The sequence below is a fragment of the Pleurodeles waltl genome, chromosome 3_1 (genome assembly GCF_031143425.1).
Source record: "Pleurodeles waltl isolate 20211129_DDA chromosome 3_1, aPleWal1.hap1.20221129, whole genome shotgun sequence".
In the NCBI taxonomy this organism is placed as follows: Eukaryota; Metazoa; Chordata; class Amphibia; order Caudata; family Salamandridae; genus Pleurodeles; species Pleurodeles waltl.
Window position 1 is genome coordinate 833,324,508 of NC_090440.1, and position 15,569 is coordinate 833,340,076.

Genomic DNA, 15,569 nt, shown 5'->3' on the forward strand with positions numbered 1-15,569 from the left:
TCAGAATTGTGACTTAAAATTCAACTTTACCATTAAATAGGATTTAAAATTAAAATTCTTTTCCGACCAAACATGATGTTTCTTCTTATTCCCAGACACAAGTTATCACTTGTGTACTATATTAAGGTAACCCAGTGTTATCCTATCAGAGATGTAGGTGTCATAACAATGAAAAATAAATGTAGGTTTTTTATTACCAGGACATGTAAGACTTAAAAGTACGTCCAACTTCATAAATACAAGGTACCCTGTCCTTAAGCGTTTAGGGCATACCCTAGGGGTGACATCTGGCAGCTTAAAACTGCAAACAGGCTGCAAGGCCATTCCTGAGACATGGTACAAAGGGCCATTTAAGTGGGATGAACAGTAGTGGTGCAGGCAAACCGTTAGCATTTCATTTACAGGCCCTGGGTACATATTGCACCACTTTAATAGAGTCTTATAAATGAACTAAATGTTTCAATTGGGTATAAGCCAATTTTACCATGTGTGAGGAGTGAGCACAAGCACGTTAGCACAGGTCCTAAGGCCAATAAAACAGTTTCAGCAAACTGGAGGGGAGAAAGTCAAAGGTTTGGAGAAAGACCACCCCAAGGGCTGTCAGGTCTAACAGGGAAGTCCAAAGTAACATAGACAGATCCCAGAATAAGGTGGTGAAAGGGTTACCATGCCTCGTCTGAGAATCAGAGGGGAGATTATGGGGCAGGTTATGAAGGGCTGTGGCTCAGGATGCCCTATTTCCAACCCCATTTTTTTGATCGCTCCCAGTTAGGACACATGCAGGGGGATCTCGTCTGTACCAACAGATCATCTACTGGTGGAAACTTTACAGGGGTAGCCTTAGAGTGAAATAGTCCCCAGGAACAGAGTGTAGAACACGCTCTAGTCTCCTTTAGTTGGGAGGTAAACTCAGAGGGTATACTTATAATCCTTGTGATTGGGAGTCTTCACTTTCACCAGATCACATTAAATAGGAACCCTGTCACTGTTCTGAGGGATATTGGTGCCAGGGGTGGAGGAAAAGAGAGTGACACACACAGGCAATACGTCACCCACTCACACCCACCCCCACCCTCACCCACAACACCATACACACAAACACATGCAGCAACATTACATTTATACCCCATAACCCCCTAGAAGAACACAAGGACAAAATGAAGTAAGTCAAATCAGTGATATATTAGAAATAGGCAGATATACGTAACAATAGAAAAACTGTATTTACAAAAATATACAAAATGTACATAAGGCCGTACTTTGTCCTTCCCAAATGTCTGTGGGCCACTGGGCAAACAATCATGGACCAAGCCCACACTTGACTCCTGCCTCAATATCGAGAGAACACTGCAGGGGCATCAGGTCGAAAACACACAGGCACCTCAGGGGGACGGGGACGGGGGGGCACCTCAGCCTGAAGATGGGACAACGCCACTGCTCCTGGAGGGGACTCCATGTCCACAGCGATGTCCTGGGGAGTGCAAAGTCACAGTCTCTCAAGTGGGTGGTTTGCCCACTGCTTGGTCCTGGGGAGTGCAAAGCCACAGTCTCTCTAGTGGGTTGTTTGCCACCTGCTTGGTCCTGGGGAGTGCAAAGCCACAGTCTCTCTAGTGGGTGGTTTGCACACTGCTTGGTCCTGGGGAGTGCAAAGCCACAGTCTCTCTAGTGAGTGGTTTGCCCACTGGTTCAGGAGGGGGCCTTGTGCCCAGTGTGCCTCATCCTGCCAAGGAGGGGGTGAGTGGATGCATATCTCCACTGGTTCTGGGGGGGCCTTGTGCCCAGTGTGCTTCATCCTATCAAGGAGGGGGTGAGTGGATGCATATCTCCACTGGTTCTGGAGGGGGCCTTGTGCCCAGTGTGCTTCATCCTGCCAAGGAGGGGGTGAGTGGATGCATGTCTCCACTGGTTCTGGAGAGAGCCTTGCGCCCAGTGATGTAGCACTTGAGGTGTGGCAGTTCACATTCCCTCACCTGGGTGTCTAAGGCACGAGATTTGCAGGGACCAGGTTGCATGATAGTACATGGAGGCAGGGCTAGACTCCGTCCTGCGGCAGCTAAGGCTGAAAACTGGTGGTATTGCCAGTGCTGGTGAGGGTGCTGCCAGTGGTGGTGGGAGGCTCCAGCCCATCTCCTGCAGCCTTGGATGGCTGCCCACTTGGGCTGCTGCTGCTGGTAGTGGTGCTACTGTCAGCGGTGCAGGTGGCGGTGCTTGCGACGGGGCTGCAGGCAGTGCTGGCCTTGGTGCTGGTGGGGTGCTGCCAGTGGTGGTGGAAGGCTCCAGCCCTTCTCCTGCAGCCACGGACGGCTGCCCACTGGGGATGCTGCTGCTGACAGTAGTGGTGCTAGCGGCGGTGCAGGTGGCGGTGCTTGCAGCAGGGCTGCTGGCGGTACTTCCCGCGGTGCAGGTGACGGGCTGGCGGTAGTGCTGGTGGGCACCAGGTGCTCACCTGCAGCCTCCGATAGCTGAAGTGCCTTGCCTTGGGTTTTCTGCCCCTTCCTCACCTTGTCAGATGCTGTTGTGACCTTCGGTCTGACAGCTGGAGTTTTGGAGGATGCCTTGCTGGGTGGGTCGTGCTCCTTGCCTTTGCTGCATGCTGCCCCCTTCTTCACCTTGGCAGGTGGCGGAATGGTTTTGTCCTTTGCAGGGGTTGGTTGCACACTGGCTGGGCTGATGGTTGCCCCCTTTGAGCCTCTGTGAGTTACAGGTACTACAGCGGATGCCGACTTGGTGGAAGAGGTCAATGTTTGCCAGGAAAAGCTTTTTAGACACACTGGGGCGGGAAGACGGAGAGGGTTTGGAAATGGAGGAAGAGGGAGTGGATGTAGGAGGTGTCTGTTTGCTGAGTTTGGGTGTCAGGAATAAGGCCATGCGCGGTCCAGGTCTCGCCTGAAACTCCGCTGCGCGGCTCTGCGGCGCTTTATGCGCACCACTTGTCATCCCCTCTTGTTCCAAAGGTGGCCATCAGCGTTGTCTGCCCTGTGGCAAAGCTCATAGAGCTGCAGGTTCAGGAAATTGGTGGACAAGATGCACTTATCAGTGCTATTCCATGAAGGTACTACAATTCCCATGTTTTTAGAGGCAGCAGCCATCTTGGGGTGTGGCAGGCCTATAAAGCCCAGCCACACCCAAGCACGTTGCTCACTATTTTGAAGACTTCGATGCAGTCAGACCTCGTGGGGGTTTCTCTGAAGAAGAGCAGAGTTCCTGAATGGCAGAGTGACATCCAATCAAAGTATCCTTGTTTCCATGGTGCATCCAAAAACAAGTAGGTCGTACTCGTAGCGGTAAGGCCTTGAGAATCCAATTTTTGGAGGAAGTTATTACTTCCAAAAGGTAAAATGCCCCTTAGCACACCGAGCAAAGTGTTTTCAGTTTCCAGAGTACAGCGGCCTTGGCGCAACGATCAAAGGCGTTTCAGAGTACAGGTGTAAAGTGCTCTTTCCACAGCAATTCAAGCGTTTTCGTTCACAGATGTAAAGCGCTCTAGGCACGGCAATTCAAGCACTTCAGTTCACAGATGCAAAGCGCTCTTGGCATGGCAATTCAAGCGCTTCAGTTCACAGATGTAAATCGCTCTTGGCACGACAATTCAATCGCTTCAGTTCACAGATGTAAAGCGCTCTTGGCACAACAATTCAAGCGCTTCAGTTCACAGATTTAAAGCGCTCTTGGCACAACAATTCAACCGCTTCAGTTCACAGATGTAAAGCGCTCTTGCCACGGCATTTCAAGCGCTTCAGTCCACAGGTTTAAAGCGCTCTTGGCACGACAATCAAAGCGATTCAATGCACAGGAGTAAAAGGTTCTTGGCACAACAAATCAAAGTGATTCAGGCCACTTGAGTAAAAGCACCCACTTAGCATTATGAGTTTAGCGCTTTAAGGCAAGACACTGTAAAGCGCTTCAAGTTCAATGAGTAAAAACTTATCAGCCTTTATAGATGTGAATGTGAAAGTATTTTTTGGAGATAAGCAAATGATCGTTTTCAGTGTTCTTTGAAAAGCTTGCGATGTGAAAAGCATTTTTAATTCTTTGAGATTTTCTAGGTCATGATCAAAGGTTTATGTTGTGAATGCATAGATGTTACAGCATTGATATTCTGAGTATAATCATAGTCCAACGCTCTTGCCATCGCTTGATTCTGAGGTCGTAGTTTACTCTTGTTCCATGTTTCAAAGAAGGGGCTTTGCCCTCATTTCAAAAGGGGTCTCCATCTGATATCTCAGAGACGCATTTAGTCAAGAGTCTATTGATGAGTTACATTTCTATGAATGAGTAAATGCATATTTGTTCTAACCTTTTCTTTTCAGATCTCTCTCCCTGTAGTTCCCTACCCTAATTCCCTTCCCCCCGACTGGCTTCATCATAACTCTGTGCTATAATAACTTTCTGAGTTGGTGACGCCGGAAGGTGGGCCTTTTGTTCAGCGACTTGCAGATCCCGAGGAAAGGACACTGTGACATTGGGTGAAGGTGCATGGGCTGGATGCTGTTGTGAGGTGGATGGCTGTTGGGTGGGTGGTGCTTGTGTACTTTGGGAGGAGGTGTCACAGAAACACTGGGAGAGAACACAGTGGACGTGTGCATAGATGTGGGGGTGGTGACTGCCAGTGAGGGGTGAGTAGTGATGGGCGTGCTGGTGATGGAGGTAGTGGATGAGGATGTAGTGCATGCAAGTGTGAGTGGAGACGCTACTGGGAGGGAGGTGGATGACGAGGAGGAGGGGGACACAGTGGAGGCAGTGGATGTTGGTGTGTCTGCATGGGGATGGTGCTTGTGTGAGTGCCTGTGGGATGATGTGTGGTGCTTGTGTTTGCCTGAGCCACTTCTGTGTGCTGATTTGGATGAATGCTAGTCTGAAGGTGTGCTTGGGATAGGCTGGGGTTGAGGGGATTGGGACTGGACAGAGGAAGTTGGAGGGGGGAGGCTACAGACAGGGACAATGGCTGCCATCAGTGCAGAGGCCAGAGCCTGAAATGCTCTCTGTTGGGCCGCCACGACAGAGTGAATGCCCTCCAGGTATGCATTTGTTTGTTGCAAATGCCTCTCGACACGCTGGATGGCATTCAGAATTATTGACTGCCCAACAGTGAGGGATCTCAGGAGGTCAATAGCCTCCTCACTGAGGGCAGCAGGGCTGACTGGGGCAGGGCCTGAGGTGCCATCGGCGAAGGAGATGCTCACCCTCCTGGGTGAGCGGGCACGGGAAACACGCTGAGGGGCTGCTGGGAGGGCGGCGATAGTAGAGGGGGTGGCGGCTGTACCTGTTGTTGGGGTGGGCACAGAGGTGTCCGCCACCACCAGGGAGCTTCCATCAGAGGAGGAGTCGCTGCCTGTTGTCTCCCCTCCTGTCCCCGTTGTGGTGCTCCCCTCGCCCTCCGTCCCACTGGTGCCCTCATCGTCGGTGGGTTCGGCCTCCGGGCCCATGTGGGATGCAGCTCCCTCCGTCAACGGTGCCTCTGCTCCTCCACCAGATGATGCTAATGCACACAAGGACAGGGTGACAAAACAAAAAGGGGGGGGAGAGACAGACGATACACTTGATCAATGCCAGCAACACCACTACCGTTGTGTACACAACACACAGGGAGCAGCACTATGCACTAGGCCATGCCCAACCATTTACTAAGATAGTCACCAGCCCATGGTGTACAATGCCTAACGCCATTAGCTGCACACCTGAAACCCACAGGACCCTGCCCAGTAGTATATGCCCACTAACACTATTGGGGTAAGAGAGCTTCAGAGCCTGCCCAACAAGGGACCTACCTTGCCATCTGCGCCCTGGCCTAGGGGCAACCGTAGCCCACATCCCCCACCCAGGTACCTCTTAACGCGTGCCATGTCAGGATTCAGAATCTGTACTCACACTCTTGTGGCTGCTGTGATGCCTTCAAGCGCCCATTGAACTCTGGAAAGGCCACCGGCAGGATGCGGAACATCATGGTGGTCATGGTGCAACAGGAGCCCCTTCCTTGTTGGGAGGCAAACCCCAGCTGGCCCTCTACCGTCTTCTTTGCCCAGCGGCGCAGGTCCTCCCACCTCTTGTGGCAGTGGGTGCTCTGCCTCTCAAAGACCACCAGGGTCTGCACCTCCTTGGCGATGGCATGCCAAATACGCTTTTTCTGGTGGGTGCTGACCTGCATGGAAAAGACAGCAGAAAAGGGAATTAGTCAACCATCCAGACCGTAACAGTAATGGCCCACCATATCCCTCCCATCCCCTGACGCACATACATTGACCACCTTACATGCAGCACTCTGGCCAGGATGCTGCTGCCCCCCCACATGTGGCTTACTTACAGAGCACGCCATACATTGATGGCCCACGCATCATGCTCTCAGTGTACTCACCTGTTTGTCTGGAGGACCGTAGAGTAACGTGTACTGGGGTAGGACCCCATCCACCAGTTTCTGCAACCCCTCCACAGTGAAGGCAGGGGCCCTATCCCCAGACACATGAGCCATTGTCGCTTCCAGACACAGGTCACAGCAGCACTTGCAGTGTAGGCCCTCTCCTGTTGAAGGTCAGGTAGCAAGTGAGTGAACAGATAGAAAATGGTGGTGACGTCCATGGTGGTGCGTACCGTCACCGCCGGCGTACATCGCCATTGGCTCCTGGAAACCATAGGGCCCAATGATAACCAATGTGAAGTTGCGCAGTGGTCTTCGACCACCTACCGCGCCGGCGCACAACGCCAGCACAATGACCTCATTTCCACTTGTCCCTCCTCACAGGTGGGGCAGCTACCATTTCAGGGGGGCACAGGGCATGGCACCTAACTGCGTCACAGCAGACATTGGCACAGCAACTGATTTTCGGTTTCACATCTTGTGCCTGTAAAGTTAACAAATCATCATTAGTGCGATAGATGTAGGAATATGACCCCCTGCTCACCGTTTTCTTCCATAGGCTTCAACTGCTGAGGCTGAATATGAGATGGCAGCATCCTCCCGTGTACAGACCCCTGGTGAACCTTGCGACAATGGAGGAAAGACACATTATCGTTACCTACAGACTTGATCGTGCCACAATCATAGAACTGTGTGCAAAATTGGAGCCAGACCTGATGTCAGCTATCCCCCAGCCCACAGGTATCCACCCTCTAGTGAAGGTCCTGTCAGTGCTCCATTTCCTGGCTAGTAGTTCCTTCCAAACAACAGTGGCCATGGCATCAGGGATGTCCCAGCCAATGTTCTCCAACGTGTAGACCAGAGTGTTCTCAGCCCTGCTGAAACACATGCGCAGCCACATCATGTTCCCCCAGGTGGAGGATTTGGCCACAGTGAAAGCTGACTTTTATGCCCTGGGATATATACCAACATCATTGGTGCCATTGATGGTACACATGTGGCATTTGTCCCCCCCGGAGAAATGAACAAGCTTTCAGGAATAGAAAAAGCTATCACTCTATGAATGTGCAGATGGTGTGTTTGGCGGACCAGTACATCTCCCATGTGAATGCCAAATATCCTGGCTCTGTGCATGACGCCTTTATCTTGAGGAATAGCAGCATCCCATATGTGATGGGGCAACTCCAGAGGCACCGGGTGTGGCTAATAGGTGAGCCAAGGTCCCCACACACTATGAGTAGGTGTCTGGGTATTGGATTGTCCCTAAGGGTTAGTGTGTGTCCAACAGTTGTCCCTCGATATTTGCAGGTGACTCTTGTTACCCCAACCTTTCATGGCTACAGACCCCAGTGAGGAGTGCCAGGACAAGGGCAGAGGAACGTTACAATGAGGCACATGGGCGTACAACGAGGATAATTGAAAGGACCTTCAGCCTCCTGAAGGCCAGGTTCCAGTGCCTCCATCTGACAGGTGGCTCCCTGTACTACTCACCCAAGAAGGTGTGCCAGATCATTGTTGCATGTTGCATGTTGCACAACCTTCCCTTGAGACGCCAGGTGCCTTTTCTGTAGAAGGATTTGCCTGGAGATGGTCTTGTGGCAGTGGTGGAGCCTGTGGACAGTGAGGAGGAGGAGGCAGAGGAAGTAGATGTTGACAACAGAAGCAATATAATTCAGCAGTACTTCCAGTGACACACAGGTAAGACACTGTAAGTTCACTTTATATTTCAGTTTTCTGTTGGACATTGTACATGGCAGCCTGTTTCCCTATTTCTATGGCCACTGACTGTACCCTTTGGCATTTCTATTTTCAGATCTCTGTGCCCCACTCTGGCTCCTGCTATGTGTACTGCTGCCCACCAAAGGCCATTCCAAAATATATTTCAATGTACATTTGAGTTTCAATGTTTTGATAATGTTGTACTAATACAAAAGTGAATCATTTGACAGACTCCAGATTAGTATTTGTTCCAAGGGTGTTTGTTTAAGTGCTCATAATTAGAGGGGGATGAGCAATGGGCGGGGCTGATGGTGGAGGAAAGTCCATGGTAGAGTCCAGTCACTTGGTATCACAGGTGCATTGTCCAATGGGGCAAAGGAAGGGGAGTAATGGCAGTTCAAGGTGAACAGGGTGACAGAAGGGTGACAATCAGGAGAGTCTTATTTCCTGGCGGGTGTCTTTGCAATGTTCTCTGGCTTCTGCCTGGATCGCAGGGACGTTTGAGGGGTGGTTCTCCTTCTGCAGGGGGTGGGGTGCTGGTGGCCAGTTGTTCCTGTGGTGGGGCCTCCTGCCCACTAGAACCGGTAGAGGTAGAAGACTGTTCATGGGTGGCTAGTGTCAGGCGCCCGTTGTGCCACTGCCTCCCTCATGGTCTTGCCCATGTCAGCCAGCACCCCTGCAATGGTGACCAGGATGGTGTAGATGTTTTTTAGGTCATCCCTGATCCCCAGGTACTGTCCCTCCTGCAGCCGCTGGGTCTCCTGCAACTTGGCCAGTATCTGGACCATTGTCTCCTGGGAATGGTGGTATGCTCCCAGGATGTTGGAGAGTGCCTCATGGAGAGTGGGTTCCCTGGGCCTGTCCTCCCCCTGTCGCACAGCAGTCCTCCCAGCTTCCCTGTTTTCCGGTGCCTCTGTCCCCTGAACCGTGTGCCCACTGAAACTGACCCCAGGCCCCTGATTGTCCTGGGTTTGTGGGGTTGTCTGGGGTCCCTGTAGTGGTGGACACACTTCTGAATGATGTGTCCTGGGGACAGTGGCATGGGCCCACTGGGTGGGTGCTGTGCTGGTGTTTCCTGAGGGGGAGGCTCTGTGGTGGGTTGGGACTGTGGCAGGGGAACCGACTGTCCAGAGGTCCTGGATGGGCCAGGTTGTTCATCCTGATCCAGACGTGCAGAGCTGCTGTCGTCACTGTGGGCCTCTTCAGGGGTGGGCTGGATGTAGCTGACACCTCCTCTCCGGTGATGTTAAGTATGGGTCCTGTGGGGATGCAAATGCAGTGTTATTGTATCTGTGTGTGCCATCTTGTGCATGGGTGTGTTTCCCTGTATGATTGTGATTTCCCTGTCAGCTTGGCCTTGTGTGAGTGGTGATTTTGTGGGCTGGGTTAGTCTCTTTACTGGGCATGCTGTGGTGATGGGTGTCCATGCAGGTCGGTGTTGGAGGTCCACGCATTGGTGTTACATGCAGGGCTTGGTATTGGGATGGGTGGGTTGTGATGGTGGGGTATGTGTGAGGTGGTAGAGTGATCGCGTGAGGGTAGGGGTAGGAGTTTGTGATGGCATGCAGGTAGGGTGGGGGGGTAAAGTAGTAAAAATGTGACTTACCAGAGTTCAGTCCTCCTGCTACTCCTGCGAGGCCCTCAGGATGCATTATTGCCAAGACTTGCTCCTCCCATGTTGTTAGTTGTGGGGGAGGAGGTGGGGGTCCACCGCCAGTCCTCTGTACCGCTACCTGGTGTCTTGCAACCACGGAATACACCTTCCCCATAGGTCGTTCCTCCTCTTCCTGATGTCATCCCTTGTTCTGGGGTGCTGTCCCATGGCGTTGAACCTGTCCAGGATTCTCCGCCATAGCTCCATCTTCCTAGCAAAGGACGTCTGCTGCACCTGTGATGCGAATAGCTGTGGCTCTACCCGGATGATTTCCTCCACCATGACCCTTAGCTCCTCCTCTGAAAACCTGGGGTGTCTTTGGGGTGCCATGGATGTGGTGTGAGTGATATTTGTGAGGATGTGTGGGGTGATGTGTTGTGGTGTGTGCTGTGATGTGCGTGGATGGTGTATGGGTGGTGGTGTTCTGTGGCTCAGATTGAGTGGGTGCTCCTGGCTTGTGTCTCTCTGTGTTAGCCATCTTGTTTTGCGTTGAAAGGGTTGTGGGTAATGTGGGTGTGTGTTTTATAGTAGTGTGAGTGTGTGGGTGTGGTGTGTGTATATGTGTCAGGTGTGTGTAGTTTTAATTGTCCAACGTGGTGGTGTTTTGTAAATGTGTGTGTATTTTGAGCACGGCGGTGTGTACCCCCAATGGTTTACCGTGTTTGAAAGATCACCACAGTGATTTGTGGGTCATGATACTCTGGGCATATTGCTGTTGGCGTAACAGTGTTGGTTTTGCTATTGCCAGTTTATCACTGACCTTTAGGCTGGCGGACTTGTGTGGGTGTCTGTATAGTGGCGGAATTCTCAGTGTGGGTCATAACACCCTTAGCGGAATACCAACGCGGGCATGGTATGTTGGCAGCCATCAGATAAGCGGTAGGCGGCATTTACCGCCACGGTTGTAATGAGGGCCTTAATGTCACAAATGGCTTCATGGTGTCTAACCAGGGCAAGTAGGAAGCATTTATCTCAAATAATTATGAATCTTTAAAACCAGACTGGTTGCTGGACCCCAGACTCTAAAATGACGTATACTAACATTTTTGGGCGTACAGCTTGAAGGACACTGATGTTGTGAGCACAAGCCCACAACATTTGAACACTTTGTAATATAAAATATCAGAGACCTTTTGTATTAAAGAATCAGATTTTTATTTACAATTAATTTACATAGTTAAAAAACTATTAATTCAATTGCACTTTGAAATTGTATTTATTTATCTGCTTGTACAAAAGAAGCAAACACACTTTCTTCTTGTTCCAGCAAAACCTCAGGCTTGTCATACTCTAAGATTACTCCTCTCTTCATCACAATGACCAGGTCAGCATTTAAAATGGTGTGCACCCGATGCTGAAAGAAACAGAGAAGAAAACATTTTAATATATGACTTGTGTTAAATTACTTGTGAAAACCCAAACCCTTAATGTTTTTGTTCTGTTACTGTAAAATGTTAACAGAGACGTATTGTGAATTAACACATATATAATATCTTTTAATAGAACACAATTCTAAAACAAAGAGTAAAAAGCACTGGCAAAACTAATATTCAAAGCATGTAAAGACAGGCATTTGCAAATGCAGTTGTCAAACGTTGCATGCACATGTGCTGTTTCTCACTTTATAGTTCGCCCTTTTGGCTTTTCCAATACTGAGAAAAAATGTAGCAAAAAAGGATTTCTATATAGAATGTATTCAGGGGATATACCAAAAAAAGAGTAAAGGCTGAATGCACTTTTCAAATGTAAAATAGCTCTTCCTGCATTATAAAGAAAGACCTTCCTGGAAGATAGAATTATGGATTAAGGACCTCATTACAACACTGGTGGTCGGACCATCCAACCGCTGATGCCGCAGGGAAGATGCCACCATCATACCAGTGGCATCCTCCCACACCCTATTACAAAGTTCCCACCGGGCTGACCACTGGGAACATTTTAATAAAGCATTCCTGCTGGTCAGTCTGGCGGGAACAGTGTTATGATATAGGACTTGGCTCCCTTATGGGAGTCAAGTACTATACTGTAGCACAGAGGGGGCCGACAAACACCGTCTGAATGTTCGCTGTCTGCAAGGCAGACAGCGCGCATTCTGATGCTGCTGGGCAGGGAGGCCCCTGCACTGTTGATGTCATGTGCATGGGCAATGCAGGGGCCCCCTTGGGCCCCATCAATGGCTTTCTGCCAGCCTTTTCATGGTGGGGTTCCCACCATGAAAAGGCTGGCAGAGAGCGCGGTTGTAATCATCCAGGAGACGCTGAATTCAGCGCTGCACTAGCTGGTTACAACTTTAACCACTGTCACCCTATTATGAACATTGTTCCCTTCGGGGATGGCAGTCCCCTAGCAGTCCAATTACCACAGTCGTAATCTGGCAGTCGGACTGCCAGGATTGCGGTGGTCCGACCACCACAGTGAGCCTGGCACTCCTAGGACCATAAGACTCATAATCAGGCCCTAAGAATCAAATAGCATGTGATGAGGAACTAGTACTTCTCTGGGTGAGCCAAAGCCTTCTTTACATTTATTTTAAGGGAAACTACCTTAACAATGCGTCCTTAAGGATGCGGACGCTTGCCACGCAAGCGTAGCCATACTTGCCCGAACCACGCATGTTTTTTTCCTGTGCCTTAACCATGCATGTGCCGAACTACGTATATGCGTGGTTAAGGTACAGAAAAAGCCATGCAGTGTTCGGGAGAGGACTCAGAGCACATGGTAAGGTAAGTGTGGCTGGGGCTGGAGCTAGGGCAGGGGTGGGAGGTGGATTAAGGGACTGGGGTGGGTGGGGGGTCGGGAGCAGGCTATTTTTTTTAAGGAGCTGGGGTGGGGGTTTGGGTATTTTTTTAAGGGATTAGGGTGTTTTTTTTTAAGGGGTGTCGGTGGGGGGTTTAGGTATTTTTTTAAGGAAATAGAGTGGGGGGCAGGGTTGGAGTATTTTTTTATGGGCAGTGCTGGGGTTTGGGTAATTTTATTTATTTAGGGCTTAGGGTGGGGGGCAGGTAGATTATTTTTAATGGGGTGGGTAAGGTTTAAGGAAGGGCGGGATGACGGAGGAGAGAAGAGGAGGAAGGATCAAGAGAGGATGCAGTGAGGTAAGTGGAGGCAGGGTTGGTGGGTAGTTTTAGCAGTGGGGTGGATTTAGGGCTTAGGGTGGGTGGGGGTGTTGTGGTACTTTAATCTTTAGGGGCAAGGGTGGGAGGGTCAGGGTATTTTTTGGGGGGGCTCAGAGTGGATGGGGGGTCGGGGGATTTAGTTTTGTGGGGCAGGGGTAGTTTTTTTTTAGGGCTTAGGGTGGGTGGGGGCTCAGTGTAGTTACGTTTTTAGGTGTGGTGTAGTTTTTTTTAGGACCCAGGGTCAGGGTAGTTTACTTTTTAGGGGCAGGGGTGGAGGTGAAGTCATTTTTTTATGGCTCAGGGTGGGTGGGGTGTGTTGCAGTAGCTTAGTTTTTAGGGGTGAAAGGTCGGATAGTTTTGTATTTAAGGGCTAATCAGGGTAGTTTACTTTTTAGGGGTGGGGGTCAGGGTAGTTTTTTTTTTTACGGCTCTGGGCATGTGGGGGTGTCGGGGTAGTTTAGCTTTATGGGGCAGGGGTGAGGGGTCGGGTAGTTTTTTTTAGGGTTCAGGATGGGTGAGGGGGCATGGTGGGAGGTTAGGATAGTATTTTTTGATTAGGGCTTAGGGCTCAGGGCAGGTAGCGGGGTCATGGTATGTTAGTTATTAGGGGGTGGGATTAGCTTTGGGCCTCAGATGGGGTGGGAGGTTACATGACAGAACCACGAATGCCATTTTGCATGCTTTTTCCACACATGCCTTTACTACGCATGCTTTCACAATGAAATTCATTGTAAAGACATGCGTGTAAAACCATGTGTGGAAACGAAGCAGTTGTGGTTCCCAACATGTTGTTAAGGCATGCGTTGTTCCGGCATGCGTGGCTCCATCATACAACTGTATTTTAAAGATGTGGTAAGAATACACAGATCTAAAAACTACAAGTGATAGACAGATACATGTGCCATCCCCACATGCAAGTTCTCATACAGGATATGAAAAGACACAAAAACAGACTTCCTGCCTTGTCACTGCCAAAAGGTTTTTCTGGTGCGTAATGAAAGAAACCTAGCATCCTTCAGTGTCAGTGAGCACTGCCACAGAACGTAGAGGGTCAAACATGCTCTTAAAATAGAAACTGTGCTAAAACACCCCTCATCACTCTTTCCAGAAAATTACCCATTTCAACAGCAAGGGGCCCTGAGGCTGAATTCTGTGTGGAATCCAACCTGTCTGGGTCAAGAAAAAGATGGGGTACTATAGCATGGTCGAAATATCGACCTACAAAATATTGCTATACAGTATCAACTTTAACACTACATCACAAGATAAGTCTAGGTAAGTGCATGTGAAGTTCTGAACAGTAACTATGTAGTTAACTTTCTTAATGACATATTTTTGTAGGTGAATATACCAACAACAATATATTGAAAAACAGCCCTGCAGATGCTGTGCCAGATTGATGGTAACTCTCAAATTGAATACTGACATAGCGTATTCCTTCTTAGCAGATCTCACTAATATTTTTGAAATGGTACTTTTAAGATCTATTGATTAAGAGCTTGGCGTTAAAGATATGAGTTTTCTGAAAAGTGTTGTAAGAGCCAGCATTCAGAGGGATTGACATTACTCTACTCTGTAGAAATCAGCAGAGAGCATGGTTGAGAGGAGAGGTTGGCATATTTGTGAGAATCCATCCTGTTTGTCATTTGCTTTCACTGTGCCTCTTTTTTCATGTACCTCATTTGTAAAGCGGGCACCTATTCAGATTAAACATTTCTGGCTTAAAATTTCAAGTTTGATGTTTTGAATACCCATGAGAACAAACAGCATGATGTGTTTGCACCCTAAAGCATGTAAATGTGGTCATGCAATTAAACCTGGCAGTCAAGGTATCTGAATAATTCAGCAATCGTTCTGCGAAAGTCTGTTGGGATGTGATTAGGTCACCGAGGCATCAGATTAGTCAACATGCTCTTCGCTTCGCTATATTTTCAGCAGTAAATGCCACAGGCACCGAGCTTTCCCTCTGTTAGCACTGCTTATACTGTGGACTTTAACTTGCAGTGCTAACTAGTGATGTAGCAGCAAAACCTCTTTAAAGGTTTCTATTTTTTAGCAAAATACAGCTCTTAACAAATCATACACTGTCAGACAGTTTCCCATTTGTAAACCGGTTCACCATTTTTATTTTACAAAATAACACTGAAAAGTAAAGTAGTAGTACATCATTATGACGTTTTTGTATCAAGAGCAGCAGACCTTATGTTAACCATGTTACTTTGACACCTAACCATTCCTCAGAACTTAGTCATATCTTAAAGAGCCTACAGGGGTAGTGGTGTAAATCACCTAACAACCTCCTTGGTGATTGCGAATCTGCCAGGAATCCGCAGATTATAAATTACTCTAACTCTAAATCAAGGGAATAAAATCCAAAATAGCTTCTAAGAAAATCTATAGGTGGTCTTTTTGCCTTTAATAACTCCTTCTCCTGACACATAACAAATGTAAATGTCGCCTTCTATGACACTAAAGGCTTGGAAATGGTCACTCAAACATTTCATCCCCTAGATGTTTAGGGCCATATTTATACTTTTCGACGCACAAGTGCGCCAACGCAGTTGTGCGTCAAAAAATTTAACGCCGGCTAACGCCATTCTGAAGCGCCATGCGGGCCCCGTATTTATTCAATGACGTTAGCCGGCGTTAGCCGGGGCTGCGGAGTGGTGTGCGTCAAAAAAAATGACACACACCAGGCAGCGCCGGCGTAGGGGAAAATGGAGCTTGG

General features: G+C 49.1%; 1 protein-coding gene across 3 annotated transcripts in view; it reads right to left on the minus strand.

Moving 5' to 3' along the window:
* Positions 1-10,856: 10,856 nt before the first annotated feature.
* Positions 10,857-15,569, minus strand: part of ABCC8 (ATP binding cassette subfamily C member 8) — an 848,693-nt gene continuing 843,980 nt past the window's right edge. For all 3 annotated transcript variants that reach the window (XM_069223742.1, XM_069223743.1, XM_069223745.1), the window contains one exon: positions 10,857-11,079. In XM_069223742.1, the coding sequence (XP_069079843.1) occupies positions 10,942-11,079 (138 nt within the window). In that variant the 3' untranslated portion in view covers positions 10,857-10,941. The remainder of the gene's footprint in view (positions 11,080-15,569) is intronic.